General features: G+C 42.2%; 1 protein-coding gene across 2 annotated transcripts in view; it reads right to left on the bottom strand.

Moving 5' to 3' along the window:
* LOC148036932 (pseudouridine synthase and archaeosine transglycosylase (PUA) domain-containing protein) overlaps nt 1–17,828 on the bottom strand; it is a 129,885-nt gene extending 112,057 nt beyond the window's left edge. The window contains exon 1 of one of the 2 annotated variants that reach the window (XM_087675858.1): nt 17,602–17,828. In XM_087675858.1, the coding sequence (XP_087531984.1) occupies nt 17,602–17,612 (11 nt within the window). In that variant the 5' untranslated portion in view covers nt 17,613–17,828. The remainder of the gene's footprint in view (nt 1–17,601) is intronic. The other variant, XM_087675857.1, reaches the window with a different exon arrangement.
* Nucleotides 17,829–21,140: the final 3,312 nt, after the last annotated feature.

The following is a 21,140-nucleotide window of genomic DNA, read 5'->3' as shown; positions in this document are numbered from 1 at the left end:
GCATTTCCAGCATTCGAGGGCAAGCGGGAGGGCTGCGCATCAGAACAAGGCTGAAGCAAGTATGGGAGTGCGGGGAAGGAGTCCACTTGGTGAATTTGCTGCATGTTGTTGCTGTTTGAAGGGAAGAAAGGCTATGTTTTAGGCCTTCCATTGCAGATTTTACCTTTTCATCGCCTCCGACGGCTGAAGAAGGTTTGGGAAGCGGAGGAAAGAGCCCTAACAGGCTGCATTTTCACAGTCGAAGGGGGCTGCTTTTGCATTTGAGCAAGCATTGCAAGTGAACATGTCTACAAAGACTGACTTGGAGTTCCGAGCAATCATGGACCAAAAGTTCAAATTAGAAGCTGCACGGGGTGAGATGCAACTAATTCAAGATGGACGTGGTAGTACCCACACTTCCGAGGTGTTGCATGTGCTAGGTCTCGGGTATCATTTGCTTTCGATCAATAAGATTTGTTCTCTTGGGCTCTTGGTGGAATTTAACAGTGATGCTGTTTGCGTTCTGGAAAGTGGATGGAGGAAGGTTCTCTCTTCAAGGAATGAGGAGAACGGCATCTATAAATTGAAGTCTTCTACAGCTCTTATCTATCTTCTTCTTACCTCTCACACACAATCCGAGCTCTAGCACGCTTGGTTTGGCCACCTGAACTATGAGTACCTTCGAAAGGCGTCGTGAGGATCGTTTGTCCGAGGTTTGCCAGACATAGCCACAGGATGGACCGTAGAGGTCACGGAGGACCCACACACATTCTACGAAGCTTATTTGCTCTAACTATTGTTTGATGACCCGTGTTATGCAAAATCAAGAGCCCACTTCCGTGAAGGAGGCTTTGCGGTCTGACCGTTGGCAGAAAGCTATGGAAGCCAAGTTGGGGGCTTTTAAGAGGAATGGCACTTGATACCTTGTGCCTTGTCCCTCTCACAAGAAGGTGATTGGCATCAAGTGGGTCTTCAAGACCAAGTACCTTAGCGATGGTTCTTTGGACAAGCACAAGGCTCGCCTTGTTGCTAAAGGTTTTGCTCAGTGCCCACGCATTGACTTCCATGATACTTTTGCCCCCACTGCTCGTATGGCGACTATTCACATTGTTCTTGCCTTGGCTAGCCATAGGAGATGGCCTGTCTATCAGTTGGATGTAAAGTCGGCCTTTCTCAATGGTGACTTGCAAGAGGAGATCTATGTAGAGCAGCCTCCTGGCTTTGGATCCTCGGATGGGAAAGTTTACAAGTTGAAGAAGGCCTTATATGGCCTCAAGCAGGCTCCGTGTGCATGGAACGAGAAGATTAACTCATTTCTTCAGTCAAAGTTGGAATATCGGCGCTCCAAGGCTAATCCGCAACTTTATATGCACACTTTCGAGGCGGGTTGTGAGTTGTTTGTGTTGTATGTTGATGATTTGATTCTTACAGGTGACCATGCCCAGAAAGTCCAAGAGACCAAGATAGCTTTACATATTCGAGATCATGGATTTGGGGCTTCTTCATTTCTTCTTGGGTCACGAGATTTATCAGTCTTAGAGGGGGATTTTCATCTCTTAGCAGAGACACATTCAAGAGCTCTTGGTGACTTTTGAGATGGAGACTTGTCGAACCATTTCTACTCCTATGGATCCGAACTGAAAGGCCACTTCACACTCAGCTTCTCCCTTGACAGATACCTCCCGCTACCGACAACTAATTGGCTCCTTGATTTGGCTACTCAACACTCGTGTTGATCTTTGTTTTGTTATGGATCTTTTGGTAGGGTTCATGAGTGAACCCAAACACGTGCATTAGCAATCTGCCCTGAGGATTCTTCGGTATTTGAGAGGGACCTCCGACTTAGGGATTAGCATGTACAAATACTTTAGATCTTGTTCTTGTAGGTTGGAGCGACTCAGATTGGGTTGCCGATGTAGACCACCGGCAGTCTACTATAGGCTATTGTTTTACCTTGGGTGCACGTGTTATCTCCTGGAGTAGCAAAAAGTAGCCACGGTAGCCCTTTCTTCTACTGAGGCGGAGTATCAGCCTGCGTCTTCCACCACATGTGAGGTTGTGTGGCTTCGGAGATTGTTGGAGAAGCTTGGCTGCCCTCAACCTTGTCCTACTCTTCTGCGGTGTGACAATGAGAGTTGCATTGCCTTGGTACAGAATTCTATCTTCCATGCCCGGACGAAACGCATTGAGATCCAATACCGCTTCATCCGGGAGAAGCTTCTGGATGGGACCATTGATGTGGAGTACTACAAGACGGAGGATAATCTTGCAGATTTGTTCATAAAGGCACTTCCCTACACTCTTCTTTGAAAACATGCCCGATCCCTCAATCTTTTGACCTATCCAGGATCTGAGGGGGGTGTTAGAGATGTCATTCCCTGGAAAGCAGTGTTGCAGAGCAATACAGCCAATGCCACGTCAACAATCATAGCGCAGGAGCCACATCAGCAGTCAAACCAGTTGCCACATGGCACGTGCATAGCAACAGTCGGACAATTGTTTATGTAGTCGGCTGCATTAAATGTAGCCACCCTGATTTTGGCTATTTTTCGTGGTATTTTTCTGCTATTTATAGCAGTCCTCTAGCACACTCTGTTCACTTGCATCTGACAAAGACAGCCTGCTGGTGACAGACACCACGTGGGCTGACAAAGATCGAGGTCCTCAAGGGGGAGACATACACAGATATTCTCTCTGTACCCGTGTATATTTCTGCATTCCTATACAGCATTCTACACTGCAGATTTTCTGCGTTTCATTGTCTCCTCTCTTTCTCTCTCCTCTTTGTGTTTGCTCTCTCTCAGTCTTGGTCCCACGCTTCTGCATCACTACACTCTAACAATACTCTTTCTCTCTCCTCTTCTTTCCTTTATCTTCTCTTTTTATCCTCTCTAAATGGCTCCCCCCTGATGTTCCACTAATAAAAAATTACATAGCCCTGATTACCTAACATGGAGTGCTGTTAACGGTTTGTGCAGAAGCGGTTATGGCACATTGTGTCTAGAGCTTGTGAGCGTCCTAAGCATCCTACTCTTCTTCCAAAAAGCTAATCTTGACGAGGACAACTATGAAGAAGTTGTGCTCACATGGGATAGTGACGATGCCCATGCATATTCTACTCTTCTTTGCTACATCTCTAAAGAAGTCCTTTCGGCAATCTCTTGCAAGACTGCTCCAACAATTTGGGCAAAGCGTCAAATGTTGTGCAAGGCTCCTTCGCCTATGTGTGCCGTTACCCTTTATGGACAGCTCCAACAAATGAAGTTTGAGCCAAACGATACCATCCAATCTTCTTAGTTTGCATCACACGGGTACAAGACTAGCTTCGGCACGTGCAGTTCGCCCTTCCAAAGGCTCATCCAACTCCCGAGACACCATGGGTATCCATGGTCCTTCTTGTATGGACTATGATGATTCATTATCATTGTATTGTATCAGATCACCCATGATCTAAGGGAGTGTCAACAATCTAGTCAACTCATGTGTGAGTTTAGGCTATACCTAGCATTATTGGGTATTTTAAGTATTTTATGGTGGTTGTCATGATGATTATTTAAGCATTTTATGCTAGCCAACCTCCTGCCATTGATGGCATTATTTTGTCCTTTATATTTTGAGCTTCCTCAATTAGTCATTCATCATCTGATGTTGTGTTGGAGAAAGGGAGCCAGTGCCAATGCCTAGGCAACCAATGACTCACTGTTGTATACAACTATCTTGTGTTTGGTCTATGGATTCCATTTCTCGAGCATTCTTCTCAATTCTCTTCTCTGCAATGTTCTTATGTGTTTTCTCTCTCTCTCTTTTGTCTTATGTTCAGTAGTTTATTTCAGCATCTATTTATACTTCCATTGTTGCATCCACTTCTCACACAAACATCTAACAACCTACTGATAGATAGAAGAATCAAATGGATTTCTTGTATCCTTAAATGTAAACTTGTGACTTATCTCAACTGGAAATACTCAAGGAGCTGCCTAATGTACTTAGACTATCACATACAATATTCCCCTCAATTGCAATAAACTATATGCCTTGATAATAGTGCAAGTAGCCAAGATCTGTGACATCAAATGCATGCTACAATTCAACCTTTAAAGCTACAATATGTGTATCGTGAGATCTAGTCAACAACTTATCATCCTCATAAAGAATGAGAATAAAGAGGTTATCCATATCTTTGTGGATATAGTATGCTTTCAGTGTGTAAATTACTAAAGTCAAGAGAAACCAAATATGCATTTATTTTCTCGTACCATCCCCTAGGTGGTTGTTCCAAACCAAGGACCTTATGCAACCGGTACACTTCGCTCTTTGAGCCTTTCTGAACAAAGCCAAGAGGTTGAGTAACATAAACCTCCTAGTGAAGGTCACCATTCAAAAAACAAATTTTCACATCCAACTAATGCACATGTCAATCAAAATGGGCAGCCAAAACAATAATGTTGCAAATGGTTGTCATATGTGAAGTGGGTGCAAACATCCCACCATAGTCAATCCCATGCTATTGGACACACCCTTTGGCAGTAAGACGTACCTCTTGCAGCAATCAATGCTACCATCAAATCTACATTTTTATAAACCCACTTTGTATCTATGGCAAACTTGCCAAGAGGCAAGACACATAAGTTCCATCTACCATTTTTGTGTATAGAATGCCTATCATCCAATACTCACTTTAAGAAGCATCATCAAAAGAAATATAATCTTCATTACATGTTGTAGCAACAAGAGCTTGTGCAACACGATGAGATTAAGCATGTCTAGTGGCTGCCTAAGTCTTACCTACTAAAGAAACAAATTGTTTGCTATCCCTTAAAGTATCTACCAGCCATCTAGAAACATGTTTTGCTTCCCAAATGGCAGCCCTTTCATAATGAACATCAGAAATATCCTAATCAATGGACTGAATTGCAAGCTGCTGATTGTCAAGCAATAATGGCTGATCTTGCTGCTATGCCCCCCTAATAGAGGTGGCCACAAATGACCATTTTCAAGTGCATCATGCTGAAACAAATGTAGTAAGCTATCAAACATGCCCATCAGTCTAACAAGTGGTTGATTTTTGTGATCAATGAAGGGTTGACTTGCATTTTCAGCAAACACCACGTCTCTACTTAGAAAAACTTTGTTCATAGGGGAATGATACAAAGGGTACCCTTTGCTTTCTACACTATAACCAATGAAAATGTGTTTGATAGCTTTGTCCTAAAGCTTATGTCTCTAGCTATTGTACCAATGCATATGCTAGACAACCACAGATATGCATAAGTCACAACTAGCTTACAGCCATTCCAAGCCTCATAAGGCATACAATCACTCAGCTTTTGTGGGGCTGGATACATCACACATACTACACACATAATAGCATCAAGCCAAAATTTTGGGGGAAGCTTATTCTACATAAGCATACAACATGCCATCTTCATAAGAGTCACATTTTTTCCTTCAGCCACACTGTTTTGTTGAGATGTAATAAAGCTGACATCTCATACAAGAAAATACACAAGATCTAACATCTAATGCTGACAATAACAAGAAATGCTACTGCCATAGCCAAGATCCATGTTCCATATGAGATGCACAAATGGGGAAATAGATGGTATGCTGAGAATCAAGTGATGATAAGCTGCTGTAGAATACTCACCTTCTACAATGGTGGACAAGGATACTCACCTCCAAGTAGGGTGGACATGGATATGCACCTCATGAATGGTGGGAGGATGTGACCTCAAGAGCTCCACAAGGAGTTGTATTTCAAAATGATCAAAAGGTCCCCACATTTGGCCATACTCCACTATTTATATCTAACCCTAATTAATGTGTCCAGCTCCTAAGCCTAGGTTAAATTTGCTTTATTACCAGCCATCCCGGCCTAAAGAAGCTTTGTCCTCAAAACTTGAGAAAATGGGAAAGAATACAATGGATGAAATAGTAAATCAAAGCATATGTGGCTGAAAAGATCCCATGATTGATGAAGCTCCACAAGAAATCTATAGTGAATTTCCTGCATGCTGGCATAACCGGGCTGCCATAGTAAAATAGGCATAACTTTCGATAGACACATCCAAATTGGACAAATGATATGTCATATTGAAGTATATGATGTAGGCTACCCTCTCCAAGTAAAAATCCATGATTTTGACAAAGATAAATCATTTAATTCCATGATAGGGATTTAATACAGCAAGCTGTATTCTGCAGGAAAATCCATCTTCTTCAACCTTTCTCCCATATAAACCATGAAGAAACCATGAGAACAAAGTATCATTAAGTTTTGTATGCAGGATGCCTTGCTGCAAATGACTTTCTCTTAGTATAAGGCCACCCAGGTCATATGGAATACCGAGATAATAACCATCAAGAGAAGTAGGATTGTCATGAACCATAAATGTCAAACCACCCGGGTCAAAAGGAAAGAGAGAATCATCTCCATCATGACTACCTGGATCATAGGGAAAAGATATCTCATCATCATCATAAGGCATGTCTTCATTGATACTCTCATCAAAAGTATATGCATCCCAAACATTTTTCTCATGTACATCTCCATATGCATTCCAATCAACATCTTCTATTGGCTGTAGCATACCAAAGTTGTCAATGGGCTGATAGAACCCATCATGTGTTTCCTCAATATCTTCATGTGATGCCTCAATATCTTCATGACATATATGATCAACATTATCCTCTTCAACATCATCATGAAATATATGTAAACCTTGAGTTTGCTCTTCTTGTTGTACACTAATGTACTCTTGATCAAATTTGTCATGTGTATCCTCTTGCTCTTCATCTTCATCTTCATCTTCATCTTCAGCTTTGTCTTCAGCTTCATCTTCATCTTCATGCAATAGTGAATGACCTTGATGTCCATGCTCTCTTGAGATAGGAAATTTAGGACTGCCTCTACTCCATGAATTAGCATGTGGCTGAGCGGTTTCATTGACTCTAGAAGGACCTCCATGTTCATAAGTTGATGGTATGTGTTGATGAGATGTAGTAGATCTCACATTCCCATGAGTAAGTGGCACTTCTTCAACATGGGGTGGTGGTTTACTTTGGAATCTATCTCCCAAATTGCTGAATATAGTGATCAGCTGATCAAACTTGGTATCCAATCTACTACTTTGTTGCTCCATACGAGAAATCATCTTGTTAAATTTATCATCCATGGAGTGGGTAAGCTGAAGTAAACCATCATTCATGTTGCCAAGTTGCTTAGACATTTGTTGGAAGTCGTTAGAATCACGTGAGATGTTTACTTCATTCCCATGATCTATGACATGAGTGTTCTTTGGCCATTGCACTTCGTCATTGGTGGTACTAACTCCCATATTTTTCTCATTTGCATAAGGTTGATGCTGCCCATCAGTCTCATGAAAATAACCATGATTATGATCATATGAATGCTGCCCCATATGGTAATTCCCTGCATACTCTTGCTGACCATAAGGAGAATACCTATGAAATCTATCATCATAAGAACAATGCCCTTCATGCACTTGATGTCTATAGGAATGCTGATGATTAGGTTGTTGCCTTTGACTGAGCATAGGTCTCACACTTACATGTATGTACCCCCTGTTATACATGCTGTCCATAGTGACAATGATACCAATGTAAATGATACTTTCAAATGGTGAGTCAAATACAACTCGCTAAGCACTCAGTTGCATTTGAAATTGTTGATGGACAGTTGATGCCTTTGCAGACATCTCCACTGCCTTCCTATACAAAACATTATTAGGTTCCACATCAAAAACTTGTTGAAAACATTCTTCTGCCCTTGTGAAGTGCTCTTTGGCCTTTCGTGTCTTTGTTAATAGAAATCCCTGTGAGGTATAGGCATTCCATAGAAACCAAAGTGTTGTTGAAGGTTCTTGGATTCACTCTCTAGGCAGATGATGACGCTTCCATTATGCCTTCTGATGTTACAAATGAGAGCTATGAGCATCCAAGGACTAGGCTGCCATCTCCCAAGCCTTTGTCAAGAGGCTTTAGCTTATAGAGTGTTCTTCAAAGGAAATTGGATGCACAACACATAGCAGGTGCTATCATCTTCGTATGCGAGTGTGTTCCAGAAAGTTCTCCACAGTAGCAGGGCTATTTTGCTTGATATTCACTGATAAGGGTGAAGTCTTTGAAACAGATGTTGTGCTTTTAGTAGTCCGTAGAAAACCATACATGAAGAGGCTGAACTTAGAGGCAGTTGGTGTAGAGCTTGGGCATGATGGTTCCATCAAGGTGAATGAGTATTCCCAAACAAATATCCCTAGCATCTGAGCTGTTGGGGATGTAACAAACAAAATAAATTTGACACCTGTTGCACTGATGTAGGGAACATGTCTGGCGAAAACATTATTTGCACGACAGAATGCAAAGCCTGATCACAAGGATGTGCCATGTGCAGTATTCTGTATACCTCCTCTATCATCAATTGGTTTGACAAAGCAGGAAGCCATAGCTCAAGCCAAAAATGACATCCTAGTTTTCATCTCGAGTTTCACACCAATGAAGAACACAATATCAGGGCGGCAAGAGAAAACATTCATGAAGCTTATTGTTGATGCGGAATCTGATAAAGTTCTTGGAGCATCAATGTGTGGTTCAGATGCCCCTCCCTCTTGGCCCTATTCCCGCTATCTACAATCTCATCCTTCTCGTTGCCTTCGTTGTTATGTTCATTGGATGCTGTCAGTCGGCAGCCGTGGAGATCGAAGAAACCCGCTAGAGCCTGTGGAGAAGTGCCTAAGGGATCGCTTTGACGGCCCGCAAGTCCACGGGAGGCAAGGCCCCCCCGCAAGTAGCTAGTGTGGAGAAGTGCCTAAGGGATCGCTTTGACGGCCCGCAAGTCCACGGGACGCAAGGCCCCCCGCAAGCAGCTGGCCACCAAGGCTGCCCGCAAATCTGCCCCTGCCACCAGAGGCATCAAGAAGCCCCACCTCATCAAGAAGCTCCCCTTCCAGAGGCTTGTGAGGGAGATCTCCCAGGACTTCAAGACTGACCTCCGCTTTCAGAGCTCTGCCGTTTTGGCCCTACAAGAGGCCTCAGAGGCCTACCTGGTTGGCCTCTTCAAGGATACCAACCTTTGTGCCGTTGATCTGTGCTTTGATCTTTACTGCCTTACTTTGAGGATCCGCCACCTACGATCTTGCAAAATGGTGCTCCCTTTGCTCGTTGAGATGCAAGGAATGATGCTTTGTAGATCATAGAGAGAGATTAGGTCACGAAGAGAAGATCATGTCAAAGAAAAACTCCATGGAAGCTTCGGCAATGAGGAGAAAGGAAAGTGAAAGACCCTGGGTCTCAGAAAAAAAAAAACTAATGCCGTTGTCTCAAACTCCAATCCCCTTCTCTTTTGACAAGAAAGGCTCCAAACATGGCTTTAATTTTATGTTGACTTGTTTAAAATAGCAAGAAGACCACCATTCTTTTGCCAAGAACCTCCATAATGTCTTCAACTACAGCCATGGATAACTGTGGACGTCTTGTAGTTAGACTTGACACAGCAACCAAGATCAATGTAACCAGATCTTCCATGAAAATGACCTCCCCAGCAAGATCATAATCATGAAAATGATGGAATTAAAGCCTGCCTTGGATCAAAGCAAAGCTCTGATACCAATGTAATAAAGCTGACATCTCATACAAGAAAATACACAAGATCTAACATCTAATGCTGACAATAACAAGAAATGCTACTGCCATAGCCAAGTGGTATGCTGAGAATCAAGTGATGATAAGCTGCTATAGAATACTCACTTTCTACAATGGTGGACAAGGATACTCACCTCCAAGTAGGGTGGACATGGATATGCACCTCCATGAATGGTGGGAGGATGTGACCTCAAGAGCTCCACAAGGAGTTGTATTTCAAAATGATCAAAAGGTCCCCACATTTGGCCATACTCCACTATTTATATCTAACCCTAATTAATGTGTCCAGCTCCTAAGCCTAGGTTAAATTTGATTTATTACAGTTGAGGTATATAAGGCGTAGTGCACTAATGTGTAATACCTCTTCCAGTCATAAATATGTTGAATTCACGTGACATGTATGTTAGCAAACTTGTAGGTTCATGAGTGAGTCTGTGCATATCCATGTGGATTCAATACTATTTTACCAAAGTGTGATGTGGTCTACCTATTTTTGGGTACCTACTTATGGCCAACTTGCATTTTCTAGGCTGGCTGACTATATTTTTACAGCCCCACATTGCTAGCCAACCAATTCATGTGCCTATCTATCAGCCCGCGCTCCCTCAAAGCTCCTCTAGTTATTCTAAGCATACACCATCATTTTGGAGAGAGGGAACTAGTATCAATGCCCACAGAGACCCGTGACTCATTGTTGGTTCAATACTATCTCTTATCTCAATATGCAATGTTTCTCTTCTTTGTTATTTTTGTGTATTCTATTATAGTAGATTCTCATGCTTCCCTCCACCCACTTCTAACACAGTATCAAACGTCCATGTTAGGGATCTTCTTGTTTTTTTGTGCAGCTATTGGTCTACGATCTCCTTCAACTACTGTTGATCTTCTTCCACTATCTGTTGCGATTAACATTCCACCTAGGCAACCACTTTCTAAGGATTTTCGACCTATTTTCTGCCCCTAAAAGCAATCAAAGCAATGTCCCATAGATAACATCCACCCCAATGAGATAGCCTAGTGTCTAGTGATCTCACTCTAAGAAACAATCGCACCCTACTAACCCAAAGATTGCAAGTCTCTCTCTATACAACTAATGAGAATGGACTTTTGTGCATTGATGTTGGGGCCCAAGGCCAGACCAAACAATCTCCTAATTACTTTATCCAAATTAAACTTCTCAACATTGAGAAATGTAAATGAATAATTTACAAGAGACCCTCCCAAAAGCTTAGCCCCACTAGGAAGAGCCAAACCAATGACTTCAACATTAGTTGGTCAGCTTACCTAGCAAAGAGAACAATGAATAAGTCACCAACATAAACAACAAAGGACTAAGGAGACATCCCTAACAAAGAGACCAAGTGAGAGGAATCTCTTTAGTTACCCTCTATCAAGTGTTACATGAGCCACTGTTAGAAATATAGTCATCCCTTAGACGAGCACACACATTGTATTGTTGTATAGTTAGCACTCTCAGTCCACAATTACGCATTTCCTGGATATAGGTCGCACAGTTTCATGCTATCGTCTAGTGCTTTCCAGCATTTAAGAGCAATCCAAGCAGGCTAGGCATGCTCTGTAGGATGCCGCATGGCATAGGAAATTCTTGCACAGCATTTTATTCATGCAATGGCTAGGAGTAGATTTCCATGATACCTGTGCACCTACATCTTGAATGGCTAACGTTAGGGCCGTTCTTGCCTTAGCTAGCCATAGAAGATGGCCAGTTTATCATTGCGACAATGAGAGTTGCTTTGGCATGAAATCCTATATTCCATACTAGATCAAAGCACATTAACATCCAATACCATTTCATTCAGAAGAAGATTGTGGTTGAGACTATTGATGTAGTGTACTGCAAGACAGAGGATAACATAGTTGAGAGACTGTCAAAAGACCATGTACCAGCGAGACAGTAGGGTTTACAGGGAGAAACACAAAGCGAACTTGGTAAACACTGACAAGAGAAGAGAGAAGAAACTCTCATGAATGGAATGATGAAGATCTCAATCATGGAGTGAATGTGATACAAGGGAACAAGGGTGCCGTAGCACAAGGAAGATGAAGACAGCCACGAACCACGAACCGCAATGTCCTCCTAAAGGGATGTGAGGGTAGTGGAGAGACTGGAGAGGAGGTGACGGACTAAATGAATCAGCCGTGAGGAATGAATGAGAGTGGCCTATAAATAGGCACAGTTAATCTAAAATGGTGCCCCTTTTTGGGGCTGCAAACGCAAAACGCAAAATTGCAGGTGAAGGGTCTCTCAACACCCCCTCTCAGACCCAAAAAGGGGGAACAAGAGAAGAGTGAGGTGGAGATGGAATGCTACATGCTGAAGAATGCTCATGCAACAAGTGCCACTAGACAGTGTCCCTCGTGGGAAAATTGTTCACTTGCCCAAGCACCCTAGTACAAAGATGATGAAATCATGCAATGCATGGGAGGAATGTCGGACTTTGTGTAATACTCACAACCATAAGGATATGCCCATACTTGATCTCGGGAGTAGGCTCCATGCTGACCAAAGTGTTGAGCTAAAATATGCATTACTTGCTGATTAGCCTCTTAAACAGCCCCAAGACACACTAAAAATGCTCTTTTAGAGTAAAACCCTAAAACGGGGAGCAATTCGAGAGAGTTTAGTGGAAACCCTAATTTTTGGGGCGCCCTTCCACATCTATAACTAGACAAGCTGCCCCCATTCAGCAATCATCCTTGTTTGCAGGTTACACCAGCCCACACACCCTCTGCTGCTATTGGCGCCCAGTTTCCAGCCTGCAGCCCGCCTCCATATGCTACCCAGCCATCATCGACTGCAGCCACATTATCTTCACCCTATCCATTGTTGTAGGCGACAGCTCTCAGCTGTTGGCAACTGCTCCAGATTGTCCCAGACTGCTGTTCAGCCTGCTGTCCATCATTTTCAAGGTCAGCCAGCCTGCATTTTCAGCATTGCAGGCCCTAACACTCTCAAACACTGTTTCAGACTGCTATTAACAGCAGTTTGTGCACAGTTTCTAGCCTCCAATCGGTGGTACACTGCATGTTTACCAGTTTCCAGCCTCTAAACTGCTGCGTTTTGGTGATCAACCTGCTGCCATTCACTATTCAGCACTCCTACACTCCGACTAGTGGTCTGTGCACAGTTTCCAGCCTCCGATCGGTGGTACACTGCGCGTTTACCAGTTTCTAGCCTCCAAACTGCTGCGTTTTGGTGACCAGCCTGCTGCCATTCACTATTCAGCACTCCTACAATCCGATTGGTGGTCACAGGCTTGGGATCCGTCTTCGGTGGATGTCACACTCCAACATTGCTCTGCCCTTGAGCACATTGTACACTCTTACATTCATTTACAGCATTCATTCACTTCAGAGTTGTGTTATCTCTCTCCCTTCTTCTGTTTGTGTTTGAGCTTTGAGTTTTGCGTTTAGGGTTTGAGTTTTGCCCTCTGTGTCTGTGTCTGTGTCTGTCTCTTTGTGTTTCTGTTGTAGTCGTACACTGTGTGTCCTCAGTGCAAACCCTAGCAGTTTCCTTCACACAAGGGACAAAGAAGATCCACCCTATAATCTGAGAATACCACCTGAAAGGAGATCTTTGAAGACAGTCAGGACACTGGATGAGCTGTAGAACCCGAAACACAACCTTGGGAGGGAAGGCACTAGCTCCATGACTCCATGCTAGAAGGAATACGAAGGCCTAGTCACCAAGTCGTTGTTGAAGATCCAAGGGCCCTGATCTAAGTAGGTCCTCTAGATCCTAGGTATGAGTAGAGGAAATGATTGCTCAAAGGAGAGCCACTCCTTGAAAGTGAAAGGTGGTGGTGTGCGAAGAACTTCGTGGCACATAGGGTTCCTCTCTAAATCGAAAGGAGTAGAAATAGGAGCCCCCTCTGAAGTCGAAGAAAATTTGGAAGTCCCCTCTGAGGGCAAAGTAAGAAAATCCCCCTCTGAATCCCAATCTAAGAGAGAAAGGGAATCCAACCACTCCTGGCTCACAAACTACGAAGCATTTGATGACAAAGGAAGCACTACCAGTCGTGCTGAAGAAGGTATCTAGAGAGCGGAAGAAGAAGTCGGAAAGCACCTCGAATTGGCCTCTCGAACTTGAGTGGAAGAGGGTGGGGAAGGAGGCTAAGGATGAGCCAAGGTTGGGGAACAGTCGTGCAGGCTCTCAAGATAGTAGACTGTGGAGGAAATGTGGGCCATGGAAGCCACTTCACCCAAAAGTGGGTGGGGGAAACCTCCGCACAATGGAGTGGTCTCCAAGAGGGCTTATCACCACCTTGTAAGGTCTTACAGCCTCCGTGTGCTCGAAAGGACTTGGTGCGCGTCGGTCGCGGCTTATTGCCTTGAGCATAATACTCCGATAGCTAATGCAGAACGATCTCTGTGGCCCAAAAAGGAGAGGTGGCACAAGGAGTGCCTGGTGAAAGACGCATATACTCCAGAGAGATGAGGAGCAAAGGTCGATGTCGACAATCATTCGTGGAATGAAATTCTTGCCGCAAGTAGAAACACCCAGTAGACTAGTCATCTCTTGGGAAAGAAGCCATGGGTACCATGTGCCTTGCTGAAGAAGGAAGAGGTCAGCCACAAACCACAAGCCACAGTGTCCACCCCAAGGGGTGGGAGGGCAGGGGATGGGTTGAAAGTGGGCTCCCATTGCAGGGAGGAGCTACGAGCTGCAAACGCAAGTTGCGGCAGTCAAGAATGAGCCGCCAGCTGGCTGAAACGCAGGCAACAGGCAGGAACGAGCAGCCAGCTGGCTGAAACCCAAGCAACAAACTAGTTGAGCCATCAAGTTGCAAAAAACAGCCGCCAACATCAAGGAGAAGCCACCAGGTTGCAAAAAACAGCCGTGAAGAGCTGGGCAGAGCAGGCGGAGGTCAGCTAGCTACAAACACAAGCTGGGCTAAGCCTCAAGCTGGTTTGACTGAGCTGCAGGTTGCAAACGCAGCTTAGAACAGCCACAAAAAAAAGTGGTGATGTAGCGGAAGAAGAAGAGAAGTGGATGCCGAATCCGCCACCGGTCTTTGTCTTCACTGGAGTGGAGGATATTTGCCACTGTTTGAGCAGATCCGGCTCTGACACCATGTCAAAAGACGACATACCAGCGAGACAGTAGGTTTTGTGAGGAGGAACACAGAGTGAACTTGGTAAACACTAAGAAGAGAAGAGAAGAAACTTTGATGAATGGAATGATGAAGATCTGAATCATGGAGTGAATGTGATACAAGGGAACAAGGGTGTCGTAGCACAAGGAAGATGATGAACACGAACCACGAACCGCAATGTCCTCCTATGGGGTATGAGGGTAGTGGAGAGACTGGAGAGATGAGGCAACGGATTGAATGAATCAACCATGAGGAATGAATGAGAGAGTGGCCTATAAATAGGCACAGTCAATCTAGGGTGGCGCCCCTTTTTGGGGCTTCAAACCCTAAACGCAAAATGCAAAACCCAAGGCGCAAAACGCGGAACGTAAAACTGCGGGTGGAGGGTTTCTCAACAGACTATCCTTAGGCCATTCTTCGACAACATTCCAAATCCCTAAGCCTTATGCCGCATCTAGGATCTAAGAGGAGGTGTTAGAGATCCAATCATCCCCTGGACAAGCACAAGCAATGTATTGTTGTATAGTTAGAACTCTTGGGCACAATCACGCATTTCTTGGATATAGGTTGGACAATTTCATGCAATCATTAGGTGTTTTCCAACATTTAAGAGTAGTCCAAGAAGACCAAGCATGTTCTATAGGATATCACGTGGCATAGGCATTTATTGTGTAGTATTTCATTCAGTATTCTATTGCTGTGATTGCAATATGCGACAATTGGCTAGTTTTAACTAGCCAACCTGATCATTTTCTTGATTATTTTATTGCCTTTTTATAGAGCAGCCAATCACCAATCATTTTGCTTGTCTTTTTAGGTGGAGAAAGACTGTGACGGAGATACACTCAGCAGCTCGTTATACGTATCTACCTACTTCATTTCGGCATCCATTCACTATGAATTTCAATGTTCTATTGTCTCTCTCTCCCTCTTCTCTTCGTGTTCTCATTTTCATTTAGTCTAGTCATACGCTTCTGCATTCGCTACACTCTGACAACCACTCCATCAAAGCTAATTGTATCAATAAGAGAAGTCATTTAAGAGCCGAAACCCATGGAAGACATGAATTATCCAAGAAAAAACCAAGTTACATGATCAAAAGCTTTTTGAATATCCAACTGAATCATAACAACCTCGCGACTAGAAGTTTTGGCATAACCTATCCCTAATTAAACCTTCAAGACATTATACATAATATTCCATTCCTAAATGAAACCATATCATTGCGGGTGAATCAACTTTGGCAACATATTATGAAGCTTGTTAGCAATGATCTTGGTGGAGAAGATCGTATGAAATGATTACATAATAGAAATGGATCTCCATTGCTACTAAGAATCTTCGATAACAATCAAAGCATTGCAATCTTTGCATTGGATGGCATCCTTAAGCTTATCAACATAAATTGAGACTAATTCACTTGACAAGCCATTCCCATCTGAGGATTTTCCTATCTGGAAGATGGGACAATACCTCCTCCACCTCCACCTTGGTGATATCAACATCCATAAACTCTACCCATTCCAGTTTTACGTGGTCCCACACCATGTCCGTAATATAATGGCAAGCATCTTGAACAACATCAATGAGAGTTCCCTATGGACCCAACAAGGTTTTCTAGAAATCTAGACACATCTAAATGATAGTTTGAGGTTTCGTAACCATAGCCCTCTATGTATCTAGCAAGTACACAACATTTTTGCGTGACGAGCAAAAAAACATGGATCTGGCAATTGTTGCCATACAAAGCATCTAAGCATGCCAATAGTTTGTATTTTGCATATTGGCCATCCTGAAGAACCTAAACCTTACATGTCAACCACTTAAAATAAGTGATCAAGTCATCATAATTATTCCCAAACTATTGCAAGGTCAAAGAAAACAAAGATTGCAAGTGCAACATGCACTCTGAAAATTGAAAATGACACAAAAAGGACCGATGGAATCACAAAGGCAACAACCTAGTAAAGCCTCGAAAGCATTCACTCATTGATGGATCATTTCTAAGGCCAATGAGCAATGATCTAAGAGAACATGTCGTCTTTCCACCCACATATTATGCACTATCAAAACGAAATAGTCTCTCTAGCATAGGTATCGAAATGCTAAAGAGAATGGCATGTAAATCTAGGCTTAGAAGGATGGAACAAAGACCAAATTTATTGCTTCAATGAGGAAGTTTCCAAATTGTCCCAAGCTTAGTACTTGCAACAATCCATCAAAAAATGAGGCAACTTTGCCTACACTAAATTCTCTCTATCTATCTATCTATGTATCTATCTATCTATCTATCTCAATCATTAAAACGTTTACATTGATTTAACTTGAAAATGTTCCAATAAGCATATCAAAGTTAGCTCAATTAAACACAAGAATGTAAGGCTAGCCTCCGTGCCTCATGTTCACCAAAACTAACTTATCTCCCAAGTCAGACCTTAACTGAATTCGGATCGATATAGACCTGAAGATTCCAGCTCAGTCAGCAGCAGAACTCTTCAAATTGACCTATTAAAAGTATCTACCCTCCACCCTATGATATTAAGATACTCTCTGTCCAAGGCTCTCCTGATCTTCCACATTTGCCTGTTAATAGAGAGAATCAGATGTCTTTTTTTGCCCTCTCCATAAGTACATAGCATTTGTTTCCACTTTGGAAAGGATCAAATACACTTCATTGTCTTTCCTCAGTCAAATCTTCCATGGAATCGCAAGATTGGACTTGATGTGGAAAACCACATCAAGATCGGGCGGCAGTTACTTAATATGAAGGGACCAACGCAAAAGCCATGGTGCGAGACGCAACGTGCATTGCACTGTGGACTGAACACAGAGCGGGATCACTCACTTTTTGAACATATTTGTGAATTGAGCTCAGCCTGCGACCTGTTGTATCTGCACGCCGTCCTCCACGCCTGATTGGCGTACAGAGACGAATGGTCTTACGTCTCTCACTCCTCTGGTTGTTGGGAAAATGAACGGCTTCTCATCAACTAGGTAACCTACTTTTCCCTTCGTCACAGGAGAGCTTTATTAAGCGCATGAAAATAGAAGTAATGAATCGAGTGGAGACGTAATGATTCAAAGAACCCCTCTTGTTAACCTAGCATAGTCTCAACCTTAGAGATAATTATCCAAGTCGCCATAGTCTTACCTATAGTAGGTGACATGTGTGGACTTTCAGAAAGAGCTATTACGAATGTCACTAATACAAGTTTGATGTAATGCTGGACCGATTCAAGGATGGAGAAGTTGCAACACATCCCAATCCATGTTTGCAGCTAAGACTAGGGAATATCCCTATGCATGTCTAGAACAAACATCTACTAAAAAATTATTACGTTGAGGGTTCTCATCGAGACAAATGAATGCTTGATTATGGACAAACATGTATTACTAGAGGGCAAATCCTTATAATGCAAAGAATACACTATAGCAACACCTAAGTCTTAGTTTGAATTCTTAAATGTGTATGGATAAACAAACACTTTTTGACAATTTTTCTTTTGCATCAAGTGTTGTACTCTCTCTCTCTCTCTCTCTCTCTCTCTCTCTCTCTCTCTCTCTCTCTCTCTCTCTCTCTCTCTCTCTCTCTCTCTCTCTCTCTCTCTCTCTCTCTCTCTCTCTCTCTCTCTACCATCATACATGCATCTACTTAAGTCACTTGGGATGCCATATGTTATAGGTCAGCAACAAGGAACCTCCTCTTAAGCCAAGAAAGTGTTTTTGGAAAGGTGCATGGGGAAAGGATCTATCGGTCCTTTCAAGGAGATGGGAAAATATGTAAATGCCCTACTTGGTATGCGATGTGACATTATTGTCTTTTAGTACTAGAACTATGTAACACATTCCCCAAGTAGAGGTCCTTGTGCATTACTTTGCACAACTAGAGTGTCCACTTCCAAAATTAGCACTAGTAACCCTTAAGAGAGTTACACAATATACTAATAATTATGGACCACTTCAAGTGACCATTAGCAAAGCCATAGAGATTTTCAAGGTCAAGCATGCACTATCCTTTTCACATCTCCAAGCAATATCCACTATGTAAAGATTTAAGCCTGAATAATGCCTTCAAAGCACTGTAGAAACCTGAGTAAGGGAGGCTGCCAGTACTCCTGAAGACCAAGAAAACCAGAAAAGAAGCACTCCTAAAACCTTCTCTTACACACAAAATCTAAACCATGAACCTTATGCACATAGAAAATTGAGATAGACATTACATCATCACCCTCTTCCTCTCATGAGATCAAACATGAAGCACAAGAGAGGAAAGCAAGAGTTGTGCAAGACCAAGAAAGAAAGAGAATCGTGTGATTAGCAAGATAAAGAAGAGAGGAAGTGCAACCACCTCTTCCAACTTCCTCTCATACAACTCTTTGGAACCTCCCTTTTTGTGTTGATTATATTATATTGAAGTACAAAATACAAAATTCCTCTAAGGTTCATAGCATTTAATGTCTTAGGCCGAGTACATAAGCTTTCTACGTGTCCAAAAGACCTTGTAATTTGCACTACATTTTAAAATACATAACATTGATTTTTGACAAATTTTGCACCGAATTAAGGGTTCATCAAGGCCACCATCCCCCAATACCATCAAAATTCTTGTGGAGACTAGCTTTAACAAACATTGATAAACACATGTTGAGATCTGTGCAGTACAATACCATGCTAGATTTTTAGGTTAACAAGTCAATCTTATCCATGTTTTCAAGTCTCTACTTTGAAACTTGTATCTTTGCGATAAGATCAAACAAGATTATGGTCTAGCCTACATACAATCATGAAAGAAGACACTTATAAGGATAGCTAGAACACTAATTTGCATGTAAACTTTGCCAACGATAAGTAGGGAATCTAATTTTTTGTATTGTAATGAGATTATGCTTCAAAATGTCCTCAATTACTTAATATGAATGTTCCATATGCTTGTGTTATACTACTTAGAGAGTGATGTAGCAAATACTATATGTGGTGACATGTGAACACACCTACTAGAGCTTGGAGTTTTTCCCTCCTTAACAAATTTTCTCCCTTATGCTTACATAGACATAAATCTTATGCTTTTAGAATCATGTACATATCTATCCTTTTTGTTCATCTTTATTATCTTTCATAGTAGAGTTGTGAGCTTTGAATCGCTCTTTTAGTGTTCCTTGTGCTTCTACTTTACCCTCTTGCCATTGTTTCTAAAAGTTTGGTATGAAAGGCTTTGTATCCCCCCTTATTTTGCACAAGTTCAAAGAACATTGGATTCATGCACCATTTGAGGCGGCTGACCTTGTAAAGGAAATGCTAGGGTTTAGATAGTAGAAAACATGCCATGGACTAACAAATGAATTCAAGATTAAAAGCGAGCTTCGTCTTGCTCTTTTATTTTTGCTTGTGATCTTAAGTGGACTTTTTAAGAAAAATTTAGGGTTTAGACAATAGAAAACACAGCATGTACTAACAAATGAACTAAGAAATAGAAATAAGATATCTAAAGTGCTACGGGTGCCTGTGTGAGTAAAGCATGATAGTTGTTAACTGATAACCGTCATCAACAAGGGCTTCAAGCAAAGAATCGGTGTTTGAGAGATTGCATCACAAAAAAACACATTAGGTTCTTGTTACAAACTACGATGTAATTAATTCTAATGAGAGTCGGGCACACTTTACATAATTTGTATTACTTTTCTAATAGAAAATTAGTTGTCTCAATGTTTGAACATGTGGATGAGAATTTAAGCTTATAATAATCATGTGTAAAGGGCCAATCCAAGAGCTAAAAATGGATAGGATGCCCAACTAAAAGAGGGGAAACCCTAAAAGGAGTACCCATGTGTAAAAGTTGAAAAGTTGAATGAAAGATCATTCTTATGTGTGCCAACCTATAATCAAGTTATCTATCTCTAACCTTTGCTGCTTGCTTCATGGTTATTGCTTGATGTTGAGAGAGAACGTGTAAGAGAGGATGTGAATGCTATCGTGAGAGCATGAGGGGCAAGAGGTGAAGCAAGTGTCAACTCCATTCCTTTCTTCCCTTCTTTGCATCTTTCTTGTAATGGTGGATTGAGCTTGGAGGAGGTTTGAACATTCAAATCGAGAGCTTGGAGATTGAGGCAATGGCATGAGGATGCTGAGACCACTGTCAGCATCACAATGAGACTACAATGACGAGATAGATTGAGGTGTGTCTACTACAATCCTAGAACTATTGATTGATTTTTCTTGATTATGAGAAGCTAATGGTTAGGAGAAAGGGAGATGAGTAACTAGGTGAGAGTTGGTTAGCATCAAATGGTTCGAGCTCTTAAAACAATAGCAATTATGCATTAACCTTTCATTGAGCATTGTTTTAGCTTGACACTTTGGTTACATTGCAAGGATGATAGAATCTAC

This window comes from Lygodium microphyllum, chromosome 4 (assembly GCF_053477565.2).
Source record: "Lygodium microphyllum isolate KBCC chromosome 4, Lygodium_microphyllum_v1.1.10, whole genome shotgun sequence".
NCBI classification, from domain to species: Eukaryota; Viridiplantae; Streptophyta; class Polypodiopsida; order Schizaeales; family Lygodiaceae; genus Lygodium; species Lygodium microphyllum.
The sequence above is the reverse complement of the archived record's forward strand: the minus strand, read 5'-3'. Positions and strand labels throughout refer to the sequence as shown.